Source organism: Camellia sinensis, chromosome 8 (assembly GCF_055761805.1).
Source record: "Camellia sinensis isolate YWXY chromosome 8, ASM5576180v1, whole genome shotgun sequence".
Classification (NCBI taxonomy): domain Eukaryota; kingdom Viridiplantae; phylum Streptophyta; class Magnoliopsida; order Ericales; family Theaceae; genus Camellia; species Camellia sinensis.
In genome coordinates this window covers 197,128,577-197,156,498 of record NC_138968.1, presented here as the reverse complement: position 1 = coordinate 197,156,498, position 27,922 = coordinate 197,128,577, and the positions used below count along the sequence as shown (strand labels likewise).

Here is a 27,922-nt window from a genome sequence, read left to right as displayed (position 1 = left end):
GACTTTTTTGTTTTTGTTTTTTTTTTTCTTTTTAGTGAATTTAAAAAAAATAAAAAAACTTTAGGTTCCGTTTGGCACGATCATTGGAACTAATTTATCTCACTAAAAGATAAAGGTTAAAAAATAATTAGATAAAATATCACATTTAAATTATAATTATTTTATTTTATTTTCACAAAATTACAAAAAAAGTCAAGTTCATCCTAAACGAAAATTTTTAAATAGATTAAAATATTTAAAAAGTCAAGCTAAAAAGTTCTTCCCGGCTTAGACTTATATATTCTATTTGATTAGATGAATTAGAAAAGTAAAAAATAAAACATTTAAGAAAAATCCATCAAAGACAAAAAAAAGAAAGATGTTGGTCTTTCAAAAATGTTATTCAATTTGAATTTTTTTTAATCTTAAGATCTTCTTGAGAAGTGACAATTTTAATTATTTTTAAGTTTTTTATGAAAAAACATAAAAATAAAAATAAAAAATAGTTAACTTTTGAATATTAATTTTGTTTGATTCTTTTAAGTGATTTTCAAAACTGAGAGAGAGTTTTTATGTACATTAGGGTTGAGCTAGGTCCAGACATAGTAATAGACCATTCTATGGGCCGTGGTGAAAAGGGCTTAACAAAGTAGACCTTGTTGTTAGCTCGGTCCAAGTATGATTACAGTCGCCAGTCGGAGTAGTGATAATTAGCTCGGTCATAGTATTCGGAACTAAGGTATTTGGGCTTCTTAAGGTGGACCTTGCCCTCGTTAGCTCGGTCAAAGCCTACTACAGTTAGGTCGGTCTAAACAAACAAAACCGAGGAACAAATGAACAAGAGCCGAGCTATGTGTTGCATATGAAGGCGCCGGATTAAATATGACAAAGGGCTAGTGTTAGCTCGGTTGTACTGCTATCCAACCATGGTAAAATCATTTCACTTGGTTTAAGCAGTGATGAGGTGTTGAAGGATAAGTATTATTTTTCAGGAGTGTGATTCTTAAGTGGGCTCTACATTTAGGAATAAGAGTCCTACTAGGATTGTGCCAGGTAAAAACTATAAAAGTTCACAACAAAACCTATGTACAATTCTCGAATACACAGGGCTTTTGTTTATTTGTCTATTTTGCTGACGTAGGCATCAGAGAGGTATCCGGCAAACACCTGTCAACTTGCTCACATTTGTGTTTTCAGGGAGTAAAGCAACGATGTTTGAAGGAGCACAAACTTGATTAATAAAATTACACGAGAACATTATTTCCTACCCATACAAAAACAGTTCTGAAAGAAGAGGAAACGTAAAAAATTTAACACAAATTAAAAAAAAAATCCACTTTTTTTAACTAACCTTCTAACTTCTCAACGAGGGTGCTTAATATTAGGCTGCTTTTGGTGTCAGCTCCAACTTTAAGCAGGGAGGGAAAGAGAGAGACAACACAAACAAATAAATTCCAAAGGGAGGTGGAAAGAAGCAAAGACTAGTGACCCTCTCTCTCTCTCTCTCTCTCTCAATCACTGTGCACGTCATTCAGTTGGCATTTATTGGTGTCTCCACGTCATCCCCACACGTGTGAAATATCCAATTCCCTCTCTCTCTCTCGCATAGTTTCAAACCCACCACCATCCCCTTCTCTTACACGGAATTACTGGTTGACTTAACACCCCCCCCCCCCCCCCCCCTCCTTCTATGTTTTTTTAAAATATTTTTTTAAAGCATTACCCACTCTCCCATTTGTTTATAAATATGTACTTGTATATGTCACACACCAATTTGGTTTTCTTGGTTCATTCTCTCCCTTGCTCCACCACATTTGCAACTCTCTCTCTCTTTCTTTCTCTAAAATGAGCAATCTGAGCACAGTTGAGTCCAAGCTACCTCCAGGGTTCAGGTTTCATCCAAGGGATGAAGAACTCATATGTGATTACTTGATGAAGAAGGTGACTTGCTGTGAGTGCCCTCTTATGATTGAAGTCGACCTCAACAAGTGCGAACCGTGGGACATTCCTGGTGAGTAATCCGATATACCCAGAATAAATTTGATTCACACAATTCATTTTCCAAGTATTTTTCTTCTTTGAGTAGCTAATATTCTTGTAATAACCATAATTATCATGCATGCATGTTTTAGCTTGTCAAGCTACTTATGTTGATAATTGAGAATTGATCTTGGACAGACTCCTTTGATCAGAATACATGCCATCACCCTCTAACCTCACATCCAATAATACTTATTAGGAGAGAAGGGTCTGCTATCCTACAATAATTTGGTTAGATATTTTACATAATAATCTTGCAAGAATATTCTATCACCATCACTTTGAATCTTGTGTTCACATGGCTGGGATGGGTCCAAAAATTTTTGCCTGGGCCGAGTTCTCGGTGAGGAAAAAGAAATTATTAAAGAGGGAGAGTTTTCCTATATATGTTTGTGTCTATTACAAATTATGAGGAGGATATTTCTATCTTTTTCTGTGGATGAGGTGATAGCAACTGGACTGGTTGCTAATAGAATCATTATTCTTCATATGTATTACTTGAGTTTACTCTTATCATAAATAAATAAATAATTCTTTTTTTTTTTTTATCAACAAAATGAAACTTTATTAATGAAGAAAGTAATACATGCAAAAACTTACATCAACAAAGAGGGAAGTGCAAAAAGTATCAACGCTAGCCTTAACAATCCCAACTAGGTTGGCATCGTTAAGGAAGCACAATCATTTGCGAGTACTTGACCCAAAATTAATGAAAAACCAATCAAAAGGCACCAAAAGAAAGAGAAGAACTAAAAAAACACATCCACAAAACCAATCAACATAGCCTCAACATAGCTGCACAGATGCCTGATAAATAAATAAATAAATAATTCTTGATATCAAATATGCTTTGAGAAACAAATTTATTCCCTATTTCATTAGCATGCTTTATCATTTACAAATTATAATACTTGAGTTTACTCTTATCATTCTAATAAAAAAAAGTGCACTCTTTGATAAAATATATGTAAGAATGTTACACATTTATCGCATAATTCTTTGAATAATTTGAGTATTATTAATCTATCAATAAAACTTAGTAAGATCTTTTCTTTATCCAGTTGACTACACTGATAATTTCAAATAATTAGATTGATTTTCTTTATTATCAATGCGCTAAATATTTATAAATATTTTGATTTTCCATTGTAGTTATGAGTTATGTTTAATGGCCGCCGGATATATCATGTGTGTCATTCATTTTTCCAAATTTCTCATTCATTACTTTTCTATGAAGCTTGACACTTTCGTCTTCGTCTCCTCTCGACCAAAAGATAGTAACTGCAATTGGGATATTACATTATGAACTCAAAGTCATATCCTCTAAGCCTTCAACTTAATGTCAACCACACGCGTGTACAATTTTCTTTTTAACTTTTTTTGCTCAGCCAAAAAGTAGTATTTTATTAATAGTAATAAAACATTACAAGCGAGACAACATCAATATGAGGAAATGTTTCAAAATATTACTTTTGTTCATGTTGGATTAATGGAATGGATTTTTTGTTCTAAATTTAAATAAAATAATGTTTGTCAATGTCATCAACCTCCCATATTTCTCTTGTTCTTTAGTACAATTCATTTTCAATATTTTGTTTTCAAATTAACAGTGTTCCGGAAGACTTTAAGCTGCAATTTTCAACCTCATGCATCGCATATCACGGATGTAAACCTATCAAAATTTGTCACCTAGCCAAATACAGCTATTTCTTCCAATAATTCTCCAATATGGCACAAAAAATTGACACTTTTCCCCCTTACTTATATAATTGGATATTTAGTATTAGTAGTGTGTCACTGACTCACCAATGATCGACAACTTGCTTGGCCACATGTAAGTTGTCACAGGTGCTTGTGACTTGCAATTGATACTGACATTAGATTCTTTTCTCTTTTATTTTCTTGCTATATTTTTGGTGGATTTCATTGAATTATGTTGTTCATGCAATAAAAAGAACATAATATATCATGGAGGCATAAACACAATGACAACATAATTAAGAATGAAGGGAACTATACATATATATATATATATATATTCCTAAGTCAGTCCCTTGTACAAGATGTTTCTCTGATTGTTTCTTTGAAATTTTTGTTTGCTTGAGTTGCACATGACGATTAATCATGATCGGCACATAGAGTAGCCAAGTCAGGATTTTGTCTTATAATTGGCAATAATATGGTAAAATTTTATTCTTCACTACCGTTGTATTTCACCCTTAAGGCACTTAACTCATCGCAACCCTAATTACGAGGTCCACAACACTGACTTGGACCATGATGGTCGTTCTCACCCCCATCTCGTATAGCTTGAGAGAAGAGTCACAAAGAGGAAAACAAGTATTTGACTGAGGATATAACTCTTGTCATATGAAAGATTACTGTGCGACTTCATGTTGGCTAAAAAAAATTCAGGCATCCAATTGATTCATCTTTTTTTCTTCTTTGTGTGTGAATCCTTTCATAGAAACCGCATGTGTGGGAGGCAAGGAATGGTACTTTTACAGCCTGCGTGACCGAAAATATGCGACTGGCCTGCGAACAAACAGGGCCACGGTATCTGGGTACTGGAAGGCCACGGGGAAGGACCGGCCTATCATACGCCGGGGTACCCTTGTTGGGATGAGGAAAACCCTAGTGTTCTACCAAGGGAGAGCACCCAAGGGAAGAAAAACCGATTGGGTCATGCACGAATTCCGGCTTGAAGGACCCCTTGGCCCTCCTAAAACATCTAATTCTGTCAAGGTTAATTTTCTGCCTCTCAAATTTTTTTTTTCTTTTTTCTTTTTTTGTGCTCTTTACATTTGTTAATTTTTATTTTATAATTAAGTTTGACAAATTATCATCTTTAAGTAATACGCAACTTGCCTAATTGAATTATGAATCTGAGTCACACGCATAAAAAAAAATTATTAGAATCTCTGAGTTGATAGAATTTTGTCTCTTCATACAGAATTAATTTCACAACTGTCAACTAGTTTAATGAATTATTTGTTTTGTCCTTATCTACGTGGTCCTGAATTTATCTATATACTATGTGCCTAGCTAATTTGATTAATTGAAAGACATTTTACATTAAAAATAAAAATATTGTAACAAATTGAAATTCTTTATCTGTACATAATCCGGTTTTGTCGCGTTTAGTCATGACAAACAGATGGATTAAAAATCATAATGGAAGATGACCTATAAGGAACAATATTAATATATTATGCTTAATTAACTACCATATTAGTTTAATATTTTTTAGTATTGTTTGAATGTGTAAAGCATAAATGTCTAAAATAACAAGTACAAAATAAAGAACTTGCATTGATGTTTTCAAATCTAACCATTACATGATTGCTATAGGGCTTCTCATGAAAAAGCAAAACCTAATCCATTGTGGTTAAACATCTTTTACATGCTGAGCTTTCCTCATGATATAGATTTAAACTATGTTTGGATCATGAACTTATAGGAGTAAAGGAAAAGAAGAAGGAAAAAGTAAAAAAAAAAAAAAATGAAGTGCAAGAAGTTAAATTTATTTATTTAAGTTCTCTTTGAATTTTTTTGTTTTCTATATTTTAAATCCAAGATTCAAACATATCCAATCATAGTATAAAAGTTCCTTGATTCTCATAGTATAAGAGGATAGTTTCTCTTTGCTTGGTGTGGGCCTTCCTTGAGAAGATCGTCACCGTCCATTTTTTTGCATGATTTTGTGATTCGATGATGTTCAATCAACTTGATCTTTTATATAGATGATTTTCTTGGCTTGATGAAGTGTACAGTTTATAAACAAGTTTGCACAAGTTTTTTGATATTTTTCATCTTCAATTCTTATGCTAATTTTTTTTTTTTTGGAATAAACAGGAAGATTGGGTATTATGTAGAATGTTTTTCAAAAACAGAGAAGTTGCTGCCAAACAAGGCACGGGAAGCATCTATGATGACACAAGATCTTCATCTCTCCCACCCCTAATGGATTCCTACATCACCTTTGACCAAACCAATACAAATGAGTATCATGACTACGAGCAAGTGCCCTGCTTCTCCATTTTCACCCCAAACCAAACCACCCCTACTTTTTCTCACCTCACCCACATGGACCCAAACATGTCAACCAAAAGCACACCACCCACCTTTGGAGCTACTATGCCTGACCTTGGCACATGTTTGAGCCCTTTCTCTTGTGACAAAAAGGTCATTAAAGTTGTTTTAGATCAACTCACCAAGATGGACCCTAACCCTATTTTTAAAGGGTCACCAAGCTTTGGGGAGGGAAGTTCAGAGAGTTTCTTATCTGATGTGGTCTTGCCTAGCATGTGGAACCATTATTGATTTTGAGGCCTAAACAACTCATGGTGACTTTTGAAGTTGTGTAGAACCATATATTTAAATTCTAAGTTATATATATAAGGTTTTTCTCTAGTATAGTATTTTGTGATGTACATATGTCTCCTCCATTGGCAAGAATGTTAGCTAGAACATGTGTAAGGCCTTCGATTGTAGATTTCTTTCTCTTCCATAAAATTTATGTTGAGAAATTTGTTACCCTACCTAGATCTCGTTTTAGTGGAAGTTTCATACACTTTTAGAGTCAGAGTCCATTAATTTGAATTAGAATCTACACTATGGTCGATGAAGTGTAACAATCAACTACATGGTGGAAGGATTCGGATAAGCAAAGGCATGTAGTTCATTGTTTTTTCCTTTTGAAAGAATTCAGATGAACAAATTTGTCAATGAAATTGTAGAGAGAATTGGACCTTGTTGACTTTTATTGGGAAAAAGTCTATGGTTTAAAAAAAATAAAATAAAATAAAGTCACATAATGGACAAGAGTTTGACAACCAAACCATTTAAGTTTAAAATTGCGTCTATTTTGTGACTTTTTCTGTATTTTATTTATTTATTTATTTTTTTGGGTATATGTGGCAAAATTGTTCATGTTGGTGATAAAGTACAAAGGTTTATTCCACCCATAGTGTTCACATATCATGTTTATTCAACTAGTGAGGTGCAAGTGCCATTGTTTAGTTTTATGCAAGTTGAACTATGGTCTCGTTTGGCAAATGACTGTTTTAGCTTAAAAGTCAAAAAGTTATTAAAAAAATCAAAAAATCAATAACTTATACCAAAAAGTCAAAGATTCTATTTTCTCTCTACTTTTTGCACATCTTTTCGTAAAAAGCTAAAAAATTATTCCAAACATACTAGTTTTTTTCACCTCATATTTTAACCAATAAGTCAAAAAATTACTAAAATAGCATGTTCCCAAACGAGGCCTAAGTTACTAGTAGAGAAGACTACTTTAGGGTGTAATGTGAGAACCAAAACTTGAACATTAGGATAGGGCAACAAACGAGTAAGGTCTAATTTTCAGAGTGTTCGAGTTTGGCTTGCCAAAAATTGATTGAACTTAAAAAATTAAACTCGAGCTTAGCTTATTAGTATTTGAGAAACTTGAGCAACTCAATTATAATAATGTGCTGAGTTCAAACTTGAGCTTGATATTGAAAATAAAAATTTAAAAAAAAAAAAAAAAAAACTCCTAAATTGTCACACACATTAAGAGAAAAAAGAGAAGATTTTAGCAAAAAAAAAAATAATGCTCATATTTTTGATAAAAAATTTATCGATTAAATACATAAATTTGCACAAACACCATGGTAATAGTATAAGTTAATGAAAATATATTTAGTTCTACTCGAGTTTAGTTCGATCATTAAACAAACTTAAAATTTAATTTGAACTTATTCATTTAACAAACAAAGTTATTCATCAATAACTCGATTATGTTGCGTCAAAACTTTAAATTGATGGAGTTTGTCTTATGCCATGTAAAGTTACAAAACATTAATTGAACAAAATTGACTAAGACTATGAAGGAGAGAAAAATCAAACAGTGAACATACCGTCTTGGACGCCATATATAAATACACTAAGAAGCACAATTAATTTGACGTTGATTACAAAATATCAGGACTTGGAAAATTCATTATCCATTTGACTATATCTACAAGTAAGTTATTTTTTGACTAAAAAATAAAAATAAAATGTAAAAACTACTTGGTTTAACTGGGTAGGTATTTGGTATGCACTAAAAAAGTGTAGTGTTTTTTTTTTGTGCATACATACACTTATTTAGATCACATCAATCAATATCTATCAACATTATCATCTCCTCTCTACTTTTTTATCTACTTTCTCTACTTTTTTAGACTTTTTTTTTATTTATAAAAAGTCAAAAAATACACTTATTTAAAACATCTCAAATCACTCATAGATTAGTAATTTCTTAAAAAAAAAGTAACCTTTTTAAGTGTGCTACTAATAATCTCTGTTTATTTAGTTTGGCACCAAAATTGTTTTTCACTTTTTTTTTTTTTTTTTTTTTCTTCTTCTTTCTTTGAGCAGCCATCACAATCCCAATAGCTCTTACCTTCGGTTGGCCACCCTCCTTTGGCCCTCCCATCCCCATCAGTGATCCTCTCATCCCCACTACAACCCTTTGCAACCCATTTTCCGCACTGGCGAACCCATTTCTTCTTCGTTGCCAACCCCAAACCCAGATTTAGATCTAGGTTTAGGGACAAGATTTAGGACTTAAAGAGGAGGAGAAGGAAGAAGAATGAGTAGGAGAAAGAGAAGAACAATGACAACAAAGGGGTGAGGGAAGTTGGAGGAGGGATATGCTGGCAAGGCAAGGGTAGAGAAGGTTGCAAGAGAGGTGGCTAGAGCTAATGGTGGTGGGTGGGGTTGTTAGGATTATGGTTAGCGAGGTTGGGGGCGAGTATAAAATGGGAAGTTTACGGTAAGGTAAAATTTTAATAAAAAATAAAAATAAAAAGAGATGGGCGTCCAAAAGAAAAGATGACAGTTTATTAGCAGCTCCCTACAGATTTGTGTAAAAAATGATTTTTTTCATTAATATTTTTAAAAATTACACCATGTCCCTTTAGTTATATTAATAAGAGATTTACAATACCATCATGATAATATGATAAATTCTCATCAAAAGTAAATATTTGAAAAAGACTCATAAAACATTTTGATGACAAAAAAAATAAATAAATAAAATTAACAATTATCAAATAAATCAACTTTTTCTTATTCTATTTTTTTTTCTTATAACATAATAAAAACAAGAAAAAAGATTGGGAGTTTTAGCGAGTTCAAATGGTGTGTGGGCTCCACAATGATATGATGTTTGTGTCTTTTTTTTTTTTTTTTTCATTGCTAAGTCATTAGAGCTTTATTTACAGTTTCAAAATTAAGGAATGTATCAACTTTGTAAAAACAATTACTAAACTCCACCACACCTCAGTACGTACACGGTACACCAAAATGTATTTCTGACCTAATTATCATCATGAAATGGACAAAGCCTGGAAAGAAAAAAATAAAAAATAAAACAATACAATTATGCTTAGAAAGTGATGGATGAGGGAACATTTGGAGGATATCCCTATTCCTTCAAGTTTAACCTCTTTTTTTTTTTTTTTTTTTTTTTTTTTTTTTTTTTTCTTGAGTACTAATTTTATAGAAGGAGATTAAATGGGAAAGAGAGGAATTGCGTAACGATTAGTGTAATGCCAAACAGAACGCAACATGACTATGAATCTGCCATGTTTATTATACTTTTTTTGACTATCACTTTCATTTGATTAACTGAAGCCAAATTTTGGAACTAAAAACCAATCCATATGAGCTCACCACAGATTCGCTGACATAATTTCACAAGGCAGTGTTTGTTTGTTTTTCTTCTTCTTTTATTTTTTTATTTTTATTTTTATTTTTATTTTTTTATGAGTTAATTCTAAGAAAAATAGAAAATAAATTTTTGTGTGTGATCAAGCCCATTATTACTTCTTATTTGTCTGTCCAAAGGGTCCAAATTGTATGTATTATCTTTACACTAGATTTATGGCGTTCTAGGAATAATTTTTTTTATGACGAAAATTCTTTGCCCAAAAAAAAAATAAATAAATAAATAATTCAGTTCCATACCAATAATTAATATTGAACTTTGGCTAAGTCTTAGTTAATCTAATCACAACTTAGCAACTTGAATTATTTTTTTATGATTTTTAACACATTCTCGCGTCACTAAAAACTAATTAATAAATTAATCAAAGTATATGACATAATTGGCTATCTCATCTGTAGGCAAGGCAAGGCAAGGCAAGGATTAATATGATTTTTCTTTTCCGTTGTACACGATTGTCAAGCGACTGAAAACTTTTCTATTCACATTAGAAACTCAACAAATTAAAATTAGTGAGCTATCATTATCATGAGAATTAATTATATGAATAATTGGAATACATGGTACTAATGACAACCATAAAAGAAATAATTAGGTTAGTTGTGGAGCCAAAAAAGTCTAATTTAGAATCTTAGTTCCCTATTATATAATTCCAAGTGTAGGGGATCTCGAAAGCAACCTATGACCAAACTCCCATAATAATCGGATTGAAAACATCAATTTTTTTTTTCCTCATCTGTCCAAACAAATTGTTGAAATTTTGTTTCAAAAGATTTGAAAACTTGAATCAATATTGTGGATATGGATTCAACATATCTTGCTTAAACCAACTTTCTTTGTTATTTTGTGGCCTTCACTCACCATGGTTATTGGAGGAACTATGGTTAACATTTGAACTTAAAAGAAGTTTAGTTATTAATTAAACGTGGCTAGCTCGGGCATGTCAGTAGTCTCATCTGACATGCACTGACATATGCCCAAGCTTGAGGTGTTTAAGACATGTATATCTTGTTATGACAAATTAATTTGAGTTTAGCCAAATTCCTAATTTGGGCACTCCATCTTCATTTCATTTAGTTGTTGTTGTTAACCTAATGGCTGATGACTTAACATAAAGCCTTAGGCCGTGTTTGATACGCCTTTTCAAGGGAGGGTTGGTGGGGAACATATTTTGTTTTTGTCCGCTAATAATGCAAATTTCTAATTTTTGCCTAATATGCTAAATAATGTATTAGGGTTGGTAATATCTGGCGCTACGGCATTGCTAATCTAGTTGCCATTTATCACTAAGTACAAGCAGATTATCTAACCCAAAGTTGAATTTATGCTCAAAGAGAGGCAGTTGGGGAATTTTTTAACAAATTTTAAAATACGTTCAAGTTTGAATTATTTACCTTTAGAATTAATTTTAAACAGATTTTAATTGAGTCCTATAATAAGTTATTCAAATTTAACGTAAAAATTTAACGAATTTTAAAATAAATCTAACTTATTTACATAACATGTTAATTATAAACAAATTTTTAACGACTTAAACACTGAAATAGCCTAATTTGTTCTATGGGCCTAGTCATGATCTCTCACTCTACAAATGTAGCCCATCAAAAGGTTTTGCTACGTAGAAAAGCCGTGTTTCTTTCCTTCTTCCTTTCTTGGGCCGAAAATCAGGCCCAGTAAATTACTAAAGTTGAAGCCCAATGGTTTAAATAATTGAGTCGGTGTAGTAGTGTGTCAAATGGCCCGTAACTTGGTGGTCTGGGCTAGACCTAAAGTCCATAAAAACAAGAGCACACTCTCGCTATCTCGCTATCTCTCTCTCTCTCTAGCGCCGAGCTACCAGACGCTGTTGTTGCTTTCTTGCAGCGTCTTCACTCACTTACATTAGAGCGCTCTCTCTCTCTCTCTCTCTCTCTAGGTTAGGAATTTAGAAACATACAATATGGATATGGTGTTGCCTCTAAAACCCCAAATCCAATTTGTTAGTGCCTCCAAAATTTACCCACCTTTTCTCTCTTCCTCTTCTTCTTCTTCTTCTTCTTCTTCTTCTTCTTTACTACAATCTCAAGCGTCTCGCTCTCGTTCGAAATCAAATTTGGCACTCAAACAAATTAGGGCTAGGTCCGAGTTCGACGGCAAAGTCAATGGCGTTCTTTCTGGTGATTCTGACCCCCGCTTCGTCGACCGGGTATGTGAATGTATATATACACACTTGTATATGGAATATGAATGAGGACGTCATATAGATAATGGGAATCAGTTTATCTTTTGATGCTCAATACACTAATCTTTTTGATGTTCATCTGAGTATGTGTATAGGGTTTGAGTGGAAAAAGTGAGTTTGTTTTGGTTGATGCATTGCTACTTTAATTGGAATTAGTTAATGATAGAAAGACATTAGTAATAACTTGCGTCAATAACTGGGTTAAGGTCCATTTTAATGGTGGGTTTGGCATAATTAATATACTAGTATTTGCTTCAGTTTGCATAAAGGGGCTCACATAGAACCATTAGAAAGTTCCGTTCAGTCACTGATTACATAATATTTTGCTGTGGTATTCACCATTAACCAATTTTGCTTTGATTTTTGCTAATTTTATGTATCCATATTCGTTTGGTTACAATCCTCAGAAACTATTTTTAAATAGATTTTTGTTTGTGTTTATTGAATTTTTTTAAACTAAAGAAAGGAAGGATGGACTTTCAGTTTGATAAACTACTACTGGCTTTTATCTTGGCATATATATATTCTAGAGAATTTCTTCACCAAATGAAGCTCATGGAATTTTTTATGTTTAACTCTCTTTTGTTAGGTTCAAGGAGTTAGGAAATTTTTTTGTTTATGGTGGATTCGTTCTCAGTAAAAGTTTTTTGGATTGCCGTCTCAATAATTACCCACACTCCTACAAGTATATTTTTTTTTTTTTTTGGCTATGCCATACTGCCTCAATTAAAGGGTGGCTTGGCCTCAATGGTAAGGCTTACCACTAGTGTTCGTAGTGGCACGAATTCAAGTCACAAAAACAGCCTTTCCAGAAATAAGGGAAGACTGGGTACATTTTTTTCTTCCCAGACCCAACTTTAGTGTGCGGGAAATTGTGTACTAGCCTACTAGGTTGCCATTTTTTTTAGTAGATGTATTTAGAGTCTGGTCTTCAATACCCACGCAACCAGATAGTAAGAGAGCGTAGTATATTGGTTCATTAAGATCTACAATATAGGTATTTTGCCTATCTCAACAGCTCACATGGTTGTTATTCTCTGCAGATCTCAGTAATAAAATCAAAAGACCATGGAAGTTTCCCTAATGTGCCCTACAAAAAATAATAATTAAGAAATTGACACCCCAAGTGCAATATTGGATACGTGGACACGCGTGTCCCCGCCATGTTAGACACAAACACAACACCCATCTTAGATTGTCAGTGCTTCTTAGCTCCTTACTAACATCTTCACAGTAATTTTATACCATAATTTGAATTTTTATACCATTCTCATCTCAGCAATACTCATTTTCTCTAATGGGTACTCGTTTATCACACAACATTTCAGACGCACTTCTCCACTTAAGTCACCCCGCCTTAATTCTGTGGACAACATCCGTTCCAAACTCCCTAGTCATTGTGATAATCAATCATAAATAACGAAAATATTCACTCTTAGGTAGTTTTTGGTTCTCAATCTTCAGGAGAAGTGAAAATTGAGAATCAAGAACTAGCTAAGAGTGAACATTTTCGTTATTTAGGATCGATTATTACAACAACTGGGAAGATTGGAGCGAATGTGGTTCACAGAATTAAAGTGGGGTGGCTTAAGTGAAGAATTCCCATTAGCCTAAAAGGGAAGTTCTATAGAACAGCCATTAGATTAGCAATGTTGTATGGGACGGAATGTTAGGCAACTAAGAAACAACATGTAGAGAAGAGAAGTGTTGCTGAGATTAGGATGCTAAGGTGGATGTGTGACAAGACTACAAAAAAGACAGAGTTAGGAATGAGTATATTCGAGAATGGGTAGGAGTAGTATCGATAGAAGATAAGTAGAGAGAGAATAGATTGAGATGGTTTGGTCATATCGAGCTGTTGACGTGGACTAGTGTAGTAAATAGAGATATGAATCTCATTAATTTAACTAACGAAATTGCCTTGGATGATAAAGTCGAGTGGAGAAAAATGCAGTCGACCTCATATGATGGGACTTAAGGCTTGGTTTGGTTTAACTTTTGTTTGTGGTCACGTGCGTTGTTCTTCCTACAAACAAATAGTTCTTCCTTTGGGTGCTCCTTGAACCTCAAATCATCTGTTGGATGCTCAATTAGACACTGATATACATAATTGCCTGCCTATATTTGGCTCAAAAACTGACTGGACCTTTTTTATTCCAGCAAAAAGCATTGGAAGCAGCAATGAATGATATAAATAACTCATTTGGGAAAGGAAGTGTTACAAGGTTGGGCAGTGCTGGTGGAGCTCTGGTGTATGTGCTTTTCTTCCATGTCAACTGCGTGTGTGTGTACTTTTTTTCTTTTTATTTTATTTTATTATAATAATTTGTTGGGATGCTTTAAGACCAAGTGGGAAATTTTTACAATCTTTGTTTGGTTCACTTGTTGTAGGTTCTAACAAACATATGTGGGGCAATGTAACCTTCGTCTTTCTTGTAGATTCATTGAGATTTTGTATATTGCAGAGAAACTTTTCCGAGTGGCTGTTTGACATTAGACTTTGCACTAGGTGGTGGCCTTCCCAAAGGTAGAATTGTAGAGGTATTATCCTTTTCTTTCCCCGTTTAATACTTTATTGCTTTCCTATTGATTACATGCGATGATTGCTCATATGTTCCAGGATGAAATATGTTCTGGTTCTATTTGAAAAAGTCGATTTAGCATTTGGTGCATAAGGTATTCAATTCATTTAATAAGTTTGATAGTTTAGCTGACATGCTCATATTGAACATCTAAGAAGTACACACTTTTAGAGGTTGTTGTGTCGGTGTATTTATATATTTAAATTGTTTTTTTGGCATGTCAATATCGTGTTGTATCCGTGTCCCTTATATGTATCAGTGTTGCTTAGTTGAACGTGGTACTTAAACAAATACCATTCCATCATAATCAACTATCATGGACAGAAAGAAAAAAAAAAAAGATTTACTGGATGTATATTATTATTATTCTTCAGAGTCTCATACATACCTGACTAGAGTAATGTTCACCTGGTGAACATTAATGCTCTAAAAAAGTTTTTACCACTACTTCAGTTTTGTGCATATTAACTTGTCAAGTAACATAACTGATTCCTTCAAAAATTTTAATCTGTGTTTTTTCTTTTTAGATATATGGGCCAGAAAGTAGTGGAAAGACCACCCTAGCGCTCCACGCAATTGCAGAAGTTCAGGTGCTGAACCTGGTTTTACTTAAACATATTTATTATACTTGTCTTTATAAGAAGGCACTTCTTATGAGGGTTCTTATCTACTTTGAGACCAAGATGCAGCTTCTCTGTGTTGAATATGCAGAAGGTAGGAGGCAACGCCATGCTTGTTGATGCAGAGCATGCTTTTGATCCTTCATATTCTAAAGCATTGGGAGTAGATGTAGAAAATTTGATTGTATGCCAACCTGATAATGGAGAGATGGCACTGGAGAGTAATAATTCTTTTTCTTGTTCACTTGATTTTATTAAAGTAACACTGAATATATATTTTGAGTGAGATACGATAAATTTCTTGCAAGTGTGCTCGATTTATTTGGTTTATCAAACTTTTTGTTGCCTCAGTTGCAGATCGTATGTGCAGATCTGGTGCTGTTGATCTCATCTGCGTTGATTCTGTCTCAGCTCTTACTCCACGAGCTGAGATTGAAGTAAGTTACATTCTTTCTATTTTCAGAATACAGAAGTTGACAAGATTGCTAATGCCGGACACATCCTTGGGTCTGTTTGTTGTACATAGGGGGAAATTGGAATGCAGCAGATGGGTTTGCAAGCACGTCTCATGAGCCAAGCTCTGCGTAAAATGTCTGGAAATGCCTCCAAAGCTGGATGTACTCTTATTTTTCTGAATCAAATAAGACACAAGGTAATTTTGATTAATAAGGTGTAATCTGCTTTTTGTTGGACTACATATGAAGGACAATTGCTATTATAAATTCATCATATTTATTGAGCCGCCCTTGGAACACTTAACCCAAATGGCTTGGTCATGAACTTTAAATTCTTATTTTATTGCACCATAAATTTGTGTTTAGTTTTCACTGTCCAGTTGTAATGACTTCTCATCCACAGACCAATGATTTTTGTGCCTAGATTGGTGTATATTATGGAAATCCTGAAGTCACCAGTGGAGGAATTGCTTTGAAGTTCTTTGCATCACTTCGTCTTGAAATACGCCCTACAGGGAAGATAAAGTCTGTAAGCACAAAACCAGCTCAATTGATTACTATTCAGTTCTATTTGAACTTCAAGATATGAATACTGTCAGTATGTGCTAATTATCATTATTTTAGGCTAAAGGAGATGAAGACGTTGGGCTTAGGGTTCGTGTGAGAGTTCAAAAGAGTAAGGTAAGTGAAACTAATATGAAATTGTGTCAGAATGTGATGTATCCCACATAAAAGGAATTGATTTCAAGATGGCGTCATGCCACATAAATGGAAATGTTTTTGTTTGAGTTCTACCTTTTTTTAAAACTTTTTATATCATATTTTAGCATGACGTAATTGCTATTCATTATTGCATCTTTCCATCCTTTGCATGTTTATACTCTAAATTATGCATTAAAATCTTTATTAACATATTCCAAATTTATTGAATTTTGGAAGATTCGCTATTAAATTTTGTTCTCAATATAATTATGTAGTTGCAATATCTCCATATTTTTGGTGCTTCTGATACATTCTTCTATTATTATTTTATTCCTTGTTTATGAGTTATTATGACTAATGATGTCAATGAGAATGCTTGCTTTTCTTCTAACTATGTATTGCCCTAGGTTTCAAGGCCATACAAGCAAGCCGAGTTTGAAATTATTTTTGGCGAGGGAGTGGGTAAACTGGTTTGTATTGCACTGCACTGCACTGTTAACTCTTGTTTCTTTGCAATGGCATAAACCATTCTATTTCTGGTATAATTTTGATTTGATATGCAGGGTTGCATTTTGGATTGTGCTGAAATGATGGATGTAGTGTTAAAGAAGGGTTCCTGGTATAGCTATGAAGATAATAGGTTTGTCTTTTGGAGTTACCATTTTGCATTGTGTATGCATGTGGTTCTCCTATCTATTACATTTCATATTATAAAGGCCAAGTCTAAGTGTTATAAATTCTAGACTACACTAATTTAATATTCTTAATATAGCACACTATCCAATTATTCGAACCGTTTTGGGATTTCAACAATTTTGTCTTCCAAACTGTGCAAAGCAAACTGTTTTGCGTCTCTGTTTTAGGCTCCTTCTCCTTATATCTATGGCATACACTTGACTATACTAGTTTCTTGTCCTTGTGTTGCTATTAAACCTTAAAATCCTGTTCAACTAACTCTCTAGATTCCTCTCCAATTTTGCCACTTATTTTCATTTTGTGTCTTTTATGTTTAAGGTTGGGACAGGGGAGGGACAGAGCACTGCAATACCTGAGAGAGAACCCTCTTCTTTGTGATGAAATAGAGAAGGTTTGGATGCTTATGCCTCAGTTAAATTTTTTTTGTACTATAGAGAGTTTATTTTTATAATATTAATTGTTCTTTATGTCTTTTTGGCCTACTCATTCGTTTGAGTATAAAATTTGGGCATCCATCGCTATTTTTGATTACCGAACATCCATTTTATTTTCTAATTGTGATGGCCTTATTTCACTCTTCCCACTGATAAGTCCTGCATTTTATAGTCATTGATTGCTCTTGGTATTTGTTTGTTGATATCTATATGTAGTTGCAATATCTGCATATTTGCAATCTTTATGATGCGTATCATTCTAATTAACAACCCCATAGTGACATTATTCTAGAATATGGAATCAAATAGTATGTTTGGTTACAAACTTACAATGATATTTTTCTTTTGCAAGTGGTGTTATATTAAAATGGAAGAAACATTAAATGTAAGAGGGAAGTTTCTAGAAATATCGGGAGCTGCATGTCTCACGTTTTCTCTGCTTTACACATGGGACATTTTATTAGGCTGATGCCCAAAGAATCTCATGCGGTTCATGACAATATTACTGATCTCCCTTGTCAGTTTTTTTTTTTTTTTTTTGGCTACAATCAATCACGGAAATACATGTACCTAATACGTTATTTTATTTGTCATTGTGTTAAGAGCTGCTTTTTGGCAAATGTGAGTTCTGTTATTTGAGAGAAATGCACAACAGATGTTGATTTGAATGTGCAGATTGTTCGGTCTATGATGGTAGAGGGAATCGGCCAAGTAGGCTCTTCTCATTTGAGGTACTCAACACCACAGCATCATGAAGAAGATACTTTTGAAGAAGAGATACAGTAGGATTGACCAAATCTCCAAATCTAGGTGGCAACTATGGAAGCTGAAAAGAGAAGCAGCTAGGATTATGGGTCAGCTTGATTTAATTGACTTTATTCTTCATCCCATGACAGGGGGAGAGGTTAGTGTATTTTGTGTACTTCATGGCATGTACTTCATTTGTATCCGTGCACCATATGAACAGGCTGGGGAGGGCAAAGGGTTAAGCTTTGGGTGACATGCAAGGGGAATTTGTAACATTTCACCATCAATTGTCCTAATTCTGTTTGAGAAACATAATTGATTCTCATTTTTTAAAAATGGTGCTTAAGCCAAGTTTACATAGATTAGCATCAAAAGACTGCAAAATTGCAGCCAAGATTGATGATCAGAGTAGGTATGTTTGTGTGTCAGTATTACAATCTTCTAAATGAGTTTGTGTTCATAGAAGTAATAATTATTCAAAAGGCAAGTAATAAAATTTAGATTAATTTACATGCAAACGTAGTATTATTACAGCAAACCTACACCACAATAATACAAATTATAGGTAAGTTTCAAAAGCATATATACATAGAATAATACTAGGAAAAAATTTTCATCCTTTGATTAGTGTGATGTTTTATTGTATGTGCAATTCAAAGGTGAAAATTTTCATGATCATCTTCATGATATTTTTTTTATGATCCCTAGCATTACTCATGTACATATAGAGACATAATGTTGGTTGTTTCGTACAGTGGATTGGAACAAGCTTATTAGAACAATAGGCAGGCTACTATTTGTAGGGGAGTCTTCTATGGTGCCAAAGCACTTGTGTTGTAAACAAGGAGTGCACCCCCGGCAAGAATCCCAGCTAGGGTTACAGCCCATATTGCCAACCCAGTCGAACCTGCATTTCAAAAGAATAATTACAATTAATCCAAACTTACCGTCACATATAAACAATTATAATTTTTTTATTTTTTTAATGTGAGTTTTTATATGTGGATTTATCATCGTGTAATAGGAGATAGTTTGGGACAGGAAATATATACATATGTCAACAAATCTCAATTGTTTTTCTTACCGCCAACGTAGACATCACCGCTTGGAGACCAATCATCTGGATCATAGATGGGGCTGTAAATCAATCATCAGTGGGAAAGAGTTAGATTATGGGTAGTATTTGGATTATGAATTTGTAAAGAGAGGACATAAATGTAACATAATTTCTTCTCTTTACGCTAACTAAATTACTCAATAAATCTAAATCTAAGCCTCTTTGGGTTGGAGATATAGATATATATATATTAGGACATATAGATATTTATAATATAAAAAAAGAGAGTAAATAATTGTACCTATATCCGTCAACATTAGCACCGTATTTGTCTACAAATTGGTATACGCCCTTCCCCTGCATCAATATTCGAAAGTGAACATTATTGCTTGTTGCATAAAGATGTTCTTTTTTTAAAAAAAAAAATTCTCTTAACTAGTGTAAATTTCATAGGAATTCATAGATCAGAAAGGAACCAACCTTGGCTTTCCTGCCAGATGCATCGAGTCCATCCGCCAAGCTCATCCCCCCATTAATTCCTGATGAGATGTACCACAATCCAAATTCAAGATCACGCATAACATTCCATAGAAATAACCTCTCTCTGTGTGTGTTTCCTTCTCTTCCAAAGATCTTTAAAATAAAGAGTTACAAGAATAGTTTTAGTACACGAGGCTCCCACCAATGAACGGTCATTATGAAGGTTGCATGTACGCAGCCTTACTCCGCAAGCAAGCGGAGAGGCTGTGTCTCTGATTTGAACGCGTCATGGCTGTGTTTTGAACCCATGACGTCAAGTTTGTAATAGAGCAACCTTACTGCCGTGCCATGGCTCATCCTCTCTTAAGATCAACTTCAAAAAAAAAAAAAAAAACCTTTAAAACTCAACCAGTTACATAACAGAATTATGGTTAATCTATTGAAATCCAGGCTGGTTTACCATAGGTTTATACATGTACACATGTGTAGAAGATACACTAACCATAAGGCTTATCAGTCTTGACCTTCCTGTTGCGACTGGCCTCAACCCTAAAAGAGGAAGTTCTTGTGAGGGAGGGAAGGCCTTTCACAGCTCTTTTGTCAACTGTGAATGGAGAAGGTTTCAGGCTCAGTGAAGTCATCACTACAGAGGCTGCAGCAGCCATGCCCTTCTGCCTATCTTCACTTTCAGTGTTTCTTTCTTGCCTTCAAAACTGTTTGTATGCGTGGTCTCCTGGCCACCCAAATTTATTGATATAACCAAGGATTTGTGATTGCCAAGTTACACATGGTGCTGCCCCATTGGCTGCATTCTGGATATGATGTTACAACATTATCCAAACCAGGAGGGATTCTGGATATGATGTTACAACATTATCCAAACCAGGAGGGAGAGCTATTTGTTTTCACCAGATTATTCTGAGGTATATGCTGAAAGACACGTGGAGGCAGATCAGATGGTTAGGATGGATCCTTGAAAATAATATAAATAAATAAATGAGTGAACGAAATAAAAAGAAGAAAAGAGTGAGATCTAGACAGCACAAGATTCAACTGATTCAAGTAAATTGGTTTAATTTTTTTTTTTTTAAATAAAAAATAAAAACAAAAACACATCTTACAGATATCAAAAACCCAGTAAAAATGACAAGGCTCAATATAAATCTGGATCCCCCACAGCTAAAAGCCCTAAGCAAGAGCTCAAATTAAATTTATTTTGAATTTGTCGTATTATATAATTATCATGTGAAAGACATCAAGACTATTTCATATTTCTTAAATAATAATAATTACTTTTAAGGATATAATGTAATTCTTATGCATACTATGTAATAAACTTGACTTCATATACATATTTGTTGGATGCAAGTCCAACTAGCCAGAATAGACATATATCCCATACTCCATCAAGTGTCAAAGTCTTAGACTTGATCACATATTTAAAAGAGTCTTATAATGTAAGGGCAAAATATTGTTCCACATATACCAATATAGGAGCAAAATAACAACCAAAGGACCATGCTGATGTAAAAGAAAATTCTTCCAACGTAGAAATCCAAGATGAAGAGGAAAATATTATCAACTCAATCCAACAGATCTCAGTCCGAATACGAGGAAAATATTATACTATCTATAATTTGCATCAAACAGCAACTTATAAAAATTCATACAATTACAATAGGTTTTCATTTTGAAAATATTTACTCAACCAAGCAACAGCGAATAGCTAAATCATCCTGTGTGAACAACTACAAACCCAAGCATGTTGTGAAGGCAACTGCATGATTAACTGATATTGTCGTCACTATAAACAACTAAGGATCTCAATAACCTTTGAGGCTGCGGCCATGCCACTAAGTATGGCACCTTCAACATTTGGACTAACACAAAAGTCTCCACATATGGCCAGTCTCTTCTTCCCATCCCAGAGGCATTTCTCCTCTGTTGCAATGCTAGAGGCAGGAAAAGCACTACCCCTGTGAATCCATTTATTGGACACACAAAATAATTGTATGTATTTGGTTGGAGTGAAAGAAAAAAAAAAGAGAGTAAATACTGTATATTGAACCAAAGGCTTCAGATACTAACCACCTATGAGCTTTCTTGAAAAATGGCTTAGAAATGTTGAGTCCAGTGTTCTGGAACTCTTGAAATAGTTCATCGGCCACTTTAGTCAATGCAGCATTTGAAGGCTTTTGAAGTCCCATTTGAGCAATTACACTCTTTGCATACTCATCTGTTGAGTGCAACACCCAATGCTCACTGTGTAAAGAAGCAAATAGAAAAAACCAAAGTGATGAACACAGAATTAAAACTAATCATTCTTTCCATCATTAGTCTGCTACTAGTGCAACACAAACAGATACCTAAATGTAGAACGCTCTGGCTTGCTGCTGTTGCAAAATGCCCACCTTAAAACTTCAGAATTGTTGAAGGAGACGCCTTTTACTGGTATCTAAATCATTAAAATTATGTGTGTGAGAGAGAGAAAGAGAGAGATTTCTTGACATTAGATAACAAAGGCATCCTCATCAAACCTCAGACATTGGATGTTGAAAAAAATTTTACAAAATACCAGGGGGCACAAATCCACAAACCTTTATCCGATTTCATTTTTTTTTCTTTTTTTCCTTCTCTCTTCTTCGTTTTTGTTTTGTGTTCCTGCTTTTTTTTTTTTTTTCCCCACCCCATTTTGCCGGTCAGACTATATAAACCCCCGAATACACAATCATGCCTGCAAACCCCATGACCAGGGATACCTAGACTCTAGAGTAGGAATTGATCCAAGAAACTCTGGGTCATTTCCAGAGCCAAACTAGATCGGTGTGGGTCCTCAATAGGATGGCTGAAACTCAGAGCTAAATAGACCCATTTATGGGCAAAGAACGAGGGAGAAGTAATGATACAAGCACTGTGAATTGCCAATATTCACAAAGGTACATTTGTTGTAACTCACGCACAACATATATCTTACCAAAGACAAAGGTTCTTCAAATGCTAGCATCAGTGCAAAACATGAAGTAACAGGGATTTCTTTCATCCTCATGGCCAACTCCGGAACCAAACTTAAATCTGTATGAGATAACATTGACAGAGAGAATAGTTAAGAAACCAACCTATGCTGTTTCCACTAATTTGTAGCAAATTAATCAGCAGAGGTGCAATATGTACACAAAAGTGAGCTGCAAAATCACCAAAGGTGATTAAACAGCAAAAGGGAGTAAAACAAACCATTTTGAGTTCCAGGGCGGCTACATTAAGTTTTCCCGTGAATTTGAGAAGAATGTTCAATCACTTCAAGTGCCCATGCTTGAGGGACAAGTCCCAAATTTCATAACTAGCCCATTCAAATCCAAATAACTAGCAGCCATCTGTCAGTTGTATCAATTTTATTACCCATGTAATTAGAGTATCTTAAGTGAGTTCATCAAGCTCACACTTTAAAGTCAAATTGGTCTCGACAGGGAAGTAAGTCATCAAATGGTGATTTTTGTTATCTGAAATCTTCTAAACTTTACTTCTTTTCAAGGGACTGACACACTCATGGATGAAGCCAGGATTTTGTATTTAGGTACATAGAAATAACAACTAATAATACAAACTATATTTGAAATACAAAAATAAAAATAGAAAAATGATTTGTAGGCTGAAAGTTAAAATGAAAGTGACTAATGTGAAAGATATATATTAGAAGATGATTTAATGAGCTTAGCAAAACCCAATGAATTAATATCACCGCCATGGGCTCTAGGCCAGAAGTTGTTCCTAAGAAGCAACGCTCAAAAGAATAACTTTCATTCAATCTTAATTAATATATGACAATAAAATATCACAAATTTAATTTTTAATTTTACATCAAATAATTTATCAATCAAAATAGCAATCGAACACTCTTCATGTATTGTGAACTATCCATCTAATTTTTTTTCTTCTTTTTTGTAATTTTTGAATATGGGACTAGTTGAAATTGTCCATTTGAAGCTAATTTTAAATTGATGGAAGCAATGACAGACAAAATAAAAGAAGAAAAAAATTTGAAAAAAGGGTTTGCAGGTAGGTGGCCAGTGCAGTCCCCTTCAAAACTAGGAGTCATTTTGTTTTTTGTTTTTTTTAGGCCTTAATGCATACCATGTAAAGAAAAAAACCAGGGGTGGCCATGACCCCCTTGTAGCCTCGTCCCTTGGCACACTTATATAACTGATTCTATGGAAGAAAAGATAAACAATAAACCACAATGCAAAGAGACTACCAATGCAAACAAAGAGACTACCTTCTATCACACACTAGATTACAATATGACGAACTTAATTGAATCACAAATTTAAAGGACTGTAGAGATGGACATGCATGTTCATTTGATTTATTAACCGACAAGAACAAGTTGAGTCGTCATACCAAGAGGTGTTGATCGTCCTGTCACATTTGTAAACCTGGGTGAAACTATATTTTTGTCGGATGCAACCACACCCTTGAAATGACCAAGATATTGTCCATCTAAACCTGTCAATAACCATGAATCCTCATCCTCCAACCACTCTAGCCTCCCAACACCCTCCCCGAACTTGGTTTCTACTCCTAAAAAAGAGTAAAGTGGGTAAATGAGGCAATTTTATATGTTGTGTTAATCTCTGAAAAAATATTACAAAAGAAACCAATAAATCAATCCATTACCTGGCTCTTTGCATAATGCACTGCAAATAGAATTCATTCCCGGGACACCCACATATTTCTTGCTCAATCCTTCCTAAATTAAACTGAGACTCAGAGAAATTGAAGCTTGACAAAACAGAGATCGCATATGTACATATTCAAATAGCCATATTCTACAACATTTGTGCAATTCTGCATGTATGCAAACAAAATCGGCAATATTACAATAGAACAAAGAGAAGAAAGGGAAAAAAAATATATATGACCTTAGTAAGAAACTGAGCAGGGATCGTGATATCATAAACAGATAAACAAAGCTCCAAAGAGTAATTATTAGGATATCTCAGCTTGAATGCCCAAGATAAGGAAGACATGAAAAATGAGAGCCAGGAGACTGAAGCGAAGATTCACTAGTAAAAGTTTTGAATCAGACAAAAGAGTGTTAAGAAATGGAATCTGCTACTCCCGTGCATCTAAAAGAAGTCTACATGGAATCTGCTTATCCTATGCATATCATGTACCAAAATTTGATGTATTCCTTATGAGTTATGATCACAGAGCTACGTTAAATGATATTGATGTACAACCTTAATCTCCACTTCCAATGTAGATAGTTGAACTGCAGATGACGAATCTTAACCAATGGATGAATGAATCAACTACAACATTCACGCACCCGAATGACAACACAAAACACAACAGACATAGATCAAAGAGCAAGTTAAACACTGCCAAGGCATCAAAGCTAAAATTCAAGATAGACCAGATAAATAAATAAATAAATAAATAAAAACCCTTGGAAATTAGAGGGTTATGATCTTCAAATCTGATTAGTTCCATAAAGGGCTTAGGCATCATCACAAACAGTTGCTGCGGAATGGAAGATATGCAAGTGTAAAACCTTTTCAACGTTAACAAATTTTTGAGAGGCAAAATCGAAGGAACCAAAATTCTCTTTCCACTCAGCAACAAGACCTCTCGCTTCCCAATCACGGACAAGGCCCAAGACGTCGGCATTGGTGGCTGTGAAGTAAGGAGCACCATGGTCGAATAACAGCTCCTTTCCATCTTCAATAATCTCTCTGGTAAAGAGCGTTAAAACACAGTTCAGATATCAAAAATTGATTTGTGCGCACTTGAAATTAGGGTTTAGTTAGGTTTACCTTCTCTGAGACATTCGGCCGCCGGGACCTCTAGCGGAGTCGAAGATGGTGACTGAGACCCCATTCCTGGCCAGAGTAGATGCACATACGGCTCCAGAAACTGAAAATTATCCCCAATATTTCCACCAATCAATCAATCATTTCATTTCATTGATGCATGAGGACGAATGTGTGTGTGGGTGTGAGAGAGAGAGAGAGAGAGAGGTTGCTTACTTCCGCTTCCGATGACGGCAACCTTTGGGACAACGCTGGTAGCCATGGCGGTTCATTCGCTTCCTCCGTCACTAGGTTTTGTTGGACCAAATCAAACACAAACCCGCGGATCTACACGACAAAATTCTGAGATTCGAAGCTGCGTCAAGTGTGTGCGCGCGCGCGCGCGCGTGTGAGAGAGAGAGAGAAATGCCATGGGGTCGCAGCGTGGAATGGAACGTGCGGTGGTGATAGATGCTGTAGGCAGTGTAATGCACCCTTCGTTCGCCGATGAATTTTTTAGTTGATTTTTTAATTTTTTTAATTTGAGATTTTTTTATTTATTTGGTATTTTTGATTGATTTTTTTAGTTTTTTAGCTTTGGAATAGTATTTTTTTTATTTATGATTTTTTGATTTTTTTTTATTCTTTTATGATTATTTAGTCAAATATGATAACCAAACATCATCTTAGTAGATTAGGTTTGGTTTGAAAATTTTTGGATTAAGTTTTTTTAAATTAAATGTTTTTAGTTTTCGTGTTTTTTAAGTGAATATTTTTAAAATTTTAAATATTTTTTTTATTTTGTTAGAAGCATCTTATTTAGATGTATTTAAAAAAATAAAAAATTTGTAAAAAAATATTTTAAAAAATTAATAAATACATTAAAATATAAAAAATATATTGAATTCTTATTTTTTTTTATATTTTTAGTATTTAGTGAATTTTTAAAAGATTTTTTTCATAATTTTTTTATTTTTTAAGTATATTTATATTAGGCATAGCTAAAAAATTTATAAAAAAAAATTGCTTAAAATATTTTAAAAAATCGGTAAATACAAAAAAATACGCAAAAACAAAATAGTAGAATTTTTTGAAAAGCGTTTTTAAAAAATTCTAACCAAACAAATACATTAGTATTATTATGATATTATTATTGATCACATCTATTATACAAATTATAAATATTTAAAATTATATAAATAATATTATATTATTTATTAATATATTAATATATACATTAATTAATATATAGTATTATTTATGAACAGCAATTATTGAGGGTCACAATTTTTGTGGCTCAAATGGTTCGAAATTGTTAAAACGACGTCGTTTTGAATACAAAACAACTTTAAAATTGCCAAAATGACGTCATTTTAATAATTTTAAGCCATTTAAATCATAAAAATTGTGGCCCTCAAACATTTTCCATTTATGAAAGCTTCGATAAATGTGATAGAGACAGCCATTGGAGAGGAAGCGTGAAATGGTCTCCGCGGTTCCAAACGCGCCACATGATTTCATTAAAGGCCTTTTCTTTTCTTTTTCTTTTTTTTTTTTTTTGAGCGGCATTGAGACCGTGTTTGTTTACGTCCTTAGCCACAGTTTGCAAACGGGACTTTTTTTTATTATTTTAATCACAAAAAATAAAATAAGTTATTTTAGTTATAAAAAAATAAAATATCACATCTAATTTATTATCATTACATTCTTCTCTCACAAAAAAAGATAAAAAAGTTAAAAAGTCAAAAAGTCATTCACAAATCAACCTTTTTAACTCAGATTAGAATAGTAAAAAAAAATTAAAAAGTCAAAAAGTCAACCCACTTCTCAAACGGAGGCAAAAGCGATCCGATTAGTTTCTACCTAAATTATAGCACTTGGTAAAAATTATAATTAATTACTCAATTATTGGCTTATATTATTTTATTCTCTTATTTATTTATTCAATTTTAAACGTTTATGCTCGTTTATAAATTTATATATTTTAATCTCATAAATTGTAAAAATCATATAAATACATTTTTGAAAAAAAATATTGAATAATTCACACTCTTTATCTCTTTTCTCTCTCTACTCTCTCTTCTACCTAAGGGTCGGTATCGGCTCGTTGGTCCAACTAGTCCAACCTTATTTTTTTAAGATTTAAACGGTTAAGTTTGGCATATATATAAAAAAGATAAAAAGTCAAAAAATTACTTGAAAAGTTAAAAAGTTATCACTATTCATCAAAAAAAATATTAAAAAATAATTTTACACACAAGATTACAAGTCAATCTGACTAGTTCAAATCTGTGGCTGCGTTTTTTAAGAAAAATTGTACAGTTGGGGTACAATTTTAACACACTACTGTTCGGCCCGTGGAGGCCA

General features: G+C 33.7%; 4 protein-coding genes across 7 annotated transcripts; 2 read left to right on the top strand and 2 right to left on the bottom strand.

Moving 5' to 3' along the window:
• The first annotated feature begins 735 nt into the window (after window positions 1-735).
• On the top strand, window positions 736-6,557 carry LOC114282723 (NAC domain-containing protein 21/22). Its single transcript, XM_028225459.2, has 3 exons — window positions 736-1,990; window positions 4,487-4,764; window positions 5,875-6,557. Exons 1-3 carry the CDS (start codon window positions 1,825-1,827, stop codon window positions 6,340-6,342), a joined length of 912 nt encoding a protein of 303 aa, XP_028081260.1. The 5' UTR covers window positions 736-1,824; the 3' UTR covers window positions 6,343-6,557.
• A 2,955-nt stretch (window positions 6,558-9,512) lies between these two features.
• RECA1 (recA DNA recombination family protein) lies at window positions 9,513-18,565 on the top strand. 2 transcript variants are annotated; one of them, XM_028225454.2, is made up of 13 exons: window positions 9,513-11,957; window positions 14,154-14,245; window positions 14,459-14,534; window positions 15,103-15,165; window positions 15,287-15,416; window positions 15,547-15,632; window positions 15,722-15,847; window positions 16,075-16,179; window positions 16,275-16,331; window positions 16,760-16,822; window positions 16,916-16,992; window positions 17,367-17,439; window positions 18,158-18,565. In XM_028225454.2, exons 1-13 carry the CDS (start codon window positions 11,712-11,714, stop codon window positions 18,266-18,268), a joined length of 1,305 nt encoding a protein of 434 aa, XP_028081255.2. In that variant the 5' UTR covers window positions 9,513-11,711; the 3' UTR covers window positions 18,269-18,565. The 2 variants fall into 2 exon arrangements, with proteins under 2 accessions (XP_028081255.2, XP_028081254.2); XM_028225453.2 differs by having other exon boundaries at window positions 14,154-14,275.
• A 136-nt stretch (window positions 18,566-18,701) lies between these two features.
• Window positions 18,702-20,696, bottom strand: LOC114282721 (photosystem II 10 kDa polypeptide, chloroplastic-like). The gene is made up of 5 exons (XM_028225458.2): window positions 20,269-20,696; window positions 19,767-19,825; window positions 19,588-19,643; window positions 19,314-19,366; window positions 18,702-19,136 (listed from the first exon to the last, which is right to left on the bottom strand). Exons 1-5 carry the CDS (start codon window positions 20,429-20,431, stop codon window positions 19,042-19,044), a joined length of 426 nt encoding a protein of 141 aa, XP_028081259.1. The 5' UTR covers window positions 20,432-20,696; the 3' UTR covers window positions 18,702-19,041.
• Window positions 20,460-26,058, bottom strand: LOC114282720 (uncharacterized). Of its 3 annotated transcripts, none has more exons than XR_003636348.2 (10): window positions 25,793-26,058; window positions 25,580-25,679; window positions 25,318-25,498; window positions 24,438-24,510; window positions 24,162-24,341; window positions 22,741-22,838; window positions 22,133-22,221; window positions 21,855-22,028; window positions 21,471-21,742; window positions 20,460-20,696 (listed from the first exon to the last, which is right to left on the bottom strand). XR_003636348.2 is itself a non-coding variant. In XM_028225455.2 (10 exons), the coding sequence occupies exons 1-10, from the start codon at window positions 25,836-25,838 to the stop codon at window positions 20,640-20,642; spliced, it is 1,143 nt and encodes a 380-aa protein (XP_028081256.1). In that variant the 5' UTR covers window positions 25,839-26,058; the 3' UTR covers window positions 20,460-20,639. The 3 variants fall into 3 exon arrangements, 2 of the variants coding, with proteins under 2 accessions (XP_028081256.1, XP_028081258.1); XM_028225455.2 differs by having other exon boundaries at window positions 21,598-21,742; XM_028225457.2 differs by lacking the exon at window positions 21,471-21,742.
• Window positions 26,059-27,922: the final 1,864 nt, after the last annotated feature.

Excerpts from the sequence above, each read along its gene's own strand:
- LOC114282723 (XM_028225459.2), top strand. The coding sequence starts at position 1,825 with ATGAGCAATCTGAGCACAGTTGAGTCCAAGCTACCTCCAGGGTTCAGG. Across the intron at positions 1,991-4,486 it reads CGAACCGTGGGACATTCCTG|AAACCGCATGTGTGGGAGGC; the intron begins GTGAGTAATCCG and ends ATCCTTTCATAG. Across the intron at positions 4,765-5,874 it reads AAACATCTAATTCTGTCAAG|GAAGATTGGGTATTATGTAG; the intron begins GTTAATTTTCTG and ends TGGAATAAACAG.
- RECA1 (XM_028225453.2), top strand. The coding sequence starts at position 11,712 with ATGGATATGGTGTTGCCTCTAAAACCCCAAATCCAATTTGTTAGTGCC. Across the intron at positions 11,958-14,153 it reads ACCCCCGCTTCGTCGACCGG|CAAAAAGCATTGGAAGCAGC; the intron begins GTATGTGAATGT and ends TTTTTATTCCAG. Across the intron at positions 16,332-16,759 it reads TGAGAGTTCAAAAGAGTAAG|GTTTCAAGGCCATACAAGCA; the intron begins GTAAGTGAAACT and ends GTATTGCCCTAG.
- LOC114282721 (XM_028225458.2), bottom strand. The coding sequence starts at position 20,431 with ATGGCTGCTGCAGCCTCTGTAGTGATGACTTCACTGAGCCTGAAACCT. Across the intron at positions 19,644-19,766 it reads CATCTGGCAGGAAAGCCAAG|GGGAAGGGCGTATACCAATT; the intron begins GTTGGTTCCTTT and ends ATATTGATGCAG. Across the intron at positions 19,367-19,587 it reads GCTAATGTTGACGGATATAG|CCCCATCTATGATCCAGATG; the intron begins GTACAATTATTT and ends ATTGATTTACAG.
- LOC114282720 (XM_028225455.2), bottom strand. The coding sequence starts at position 25,838 with ATGGCTACCAGCGTTGTCCCAAAGGTTGCCGTCATCGGAAGCGGAA. Across the intron at positions 22,029-22,132 it reads CCAGAGCGTTCTACATTTAG|TGAGCATTGGGTGTTGCACT; the intron begins GTATCTGTTTGT and ends TTCTTTACACAG. Across the intron at positions 21,743-21,854 it reads TTCAAGAAAGCTCATAGGTG|GGGTAGTGCTTTTCCTGCCT; the intron begins GTTAGTATCTGA and ends ATGGATTCACAG.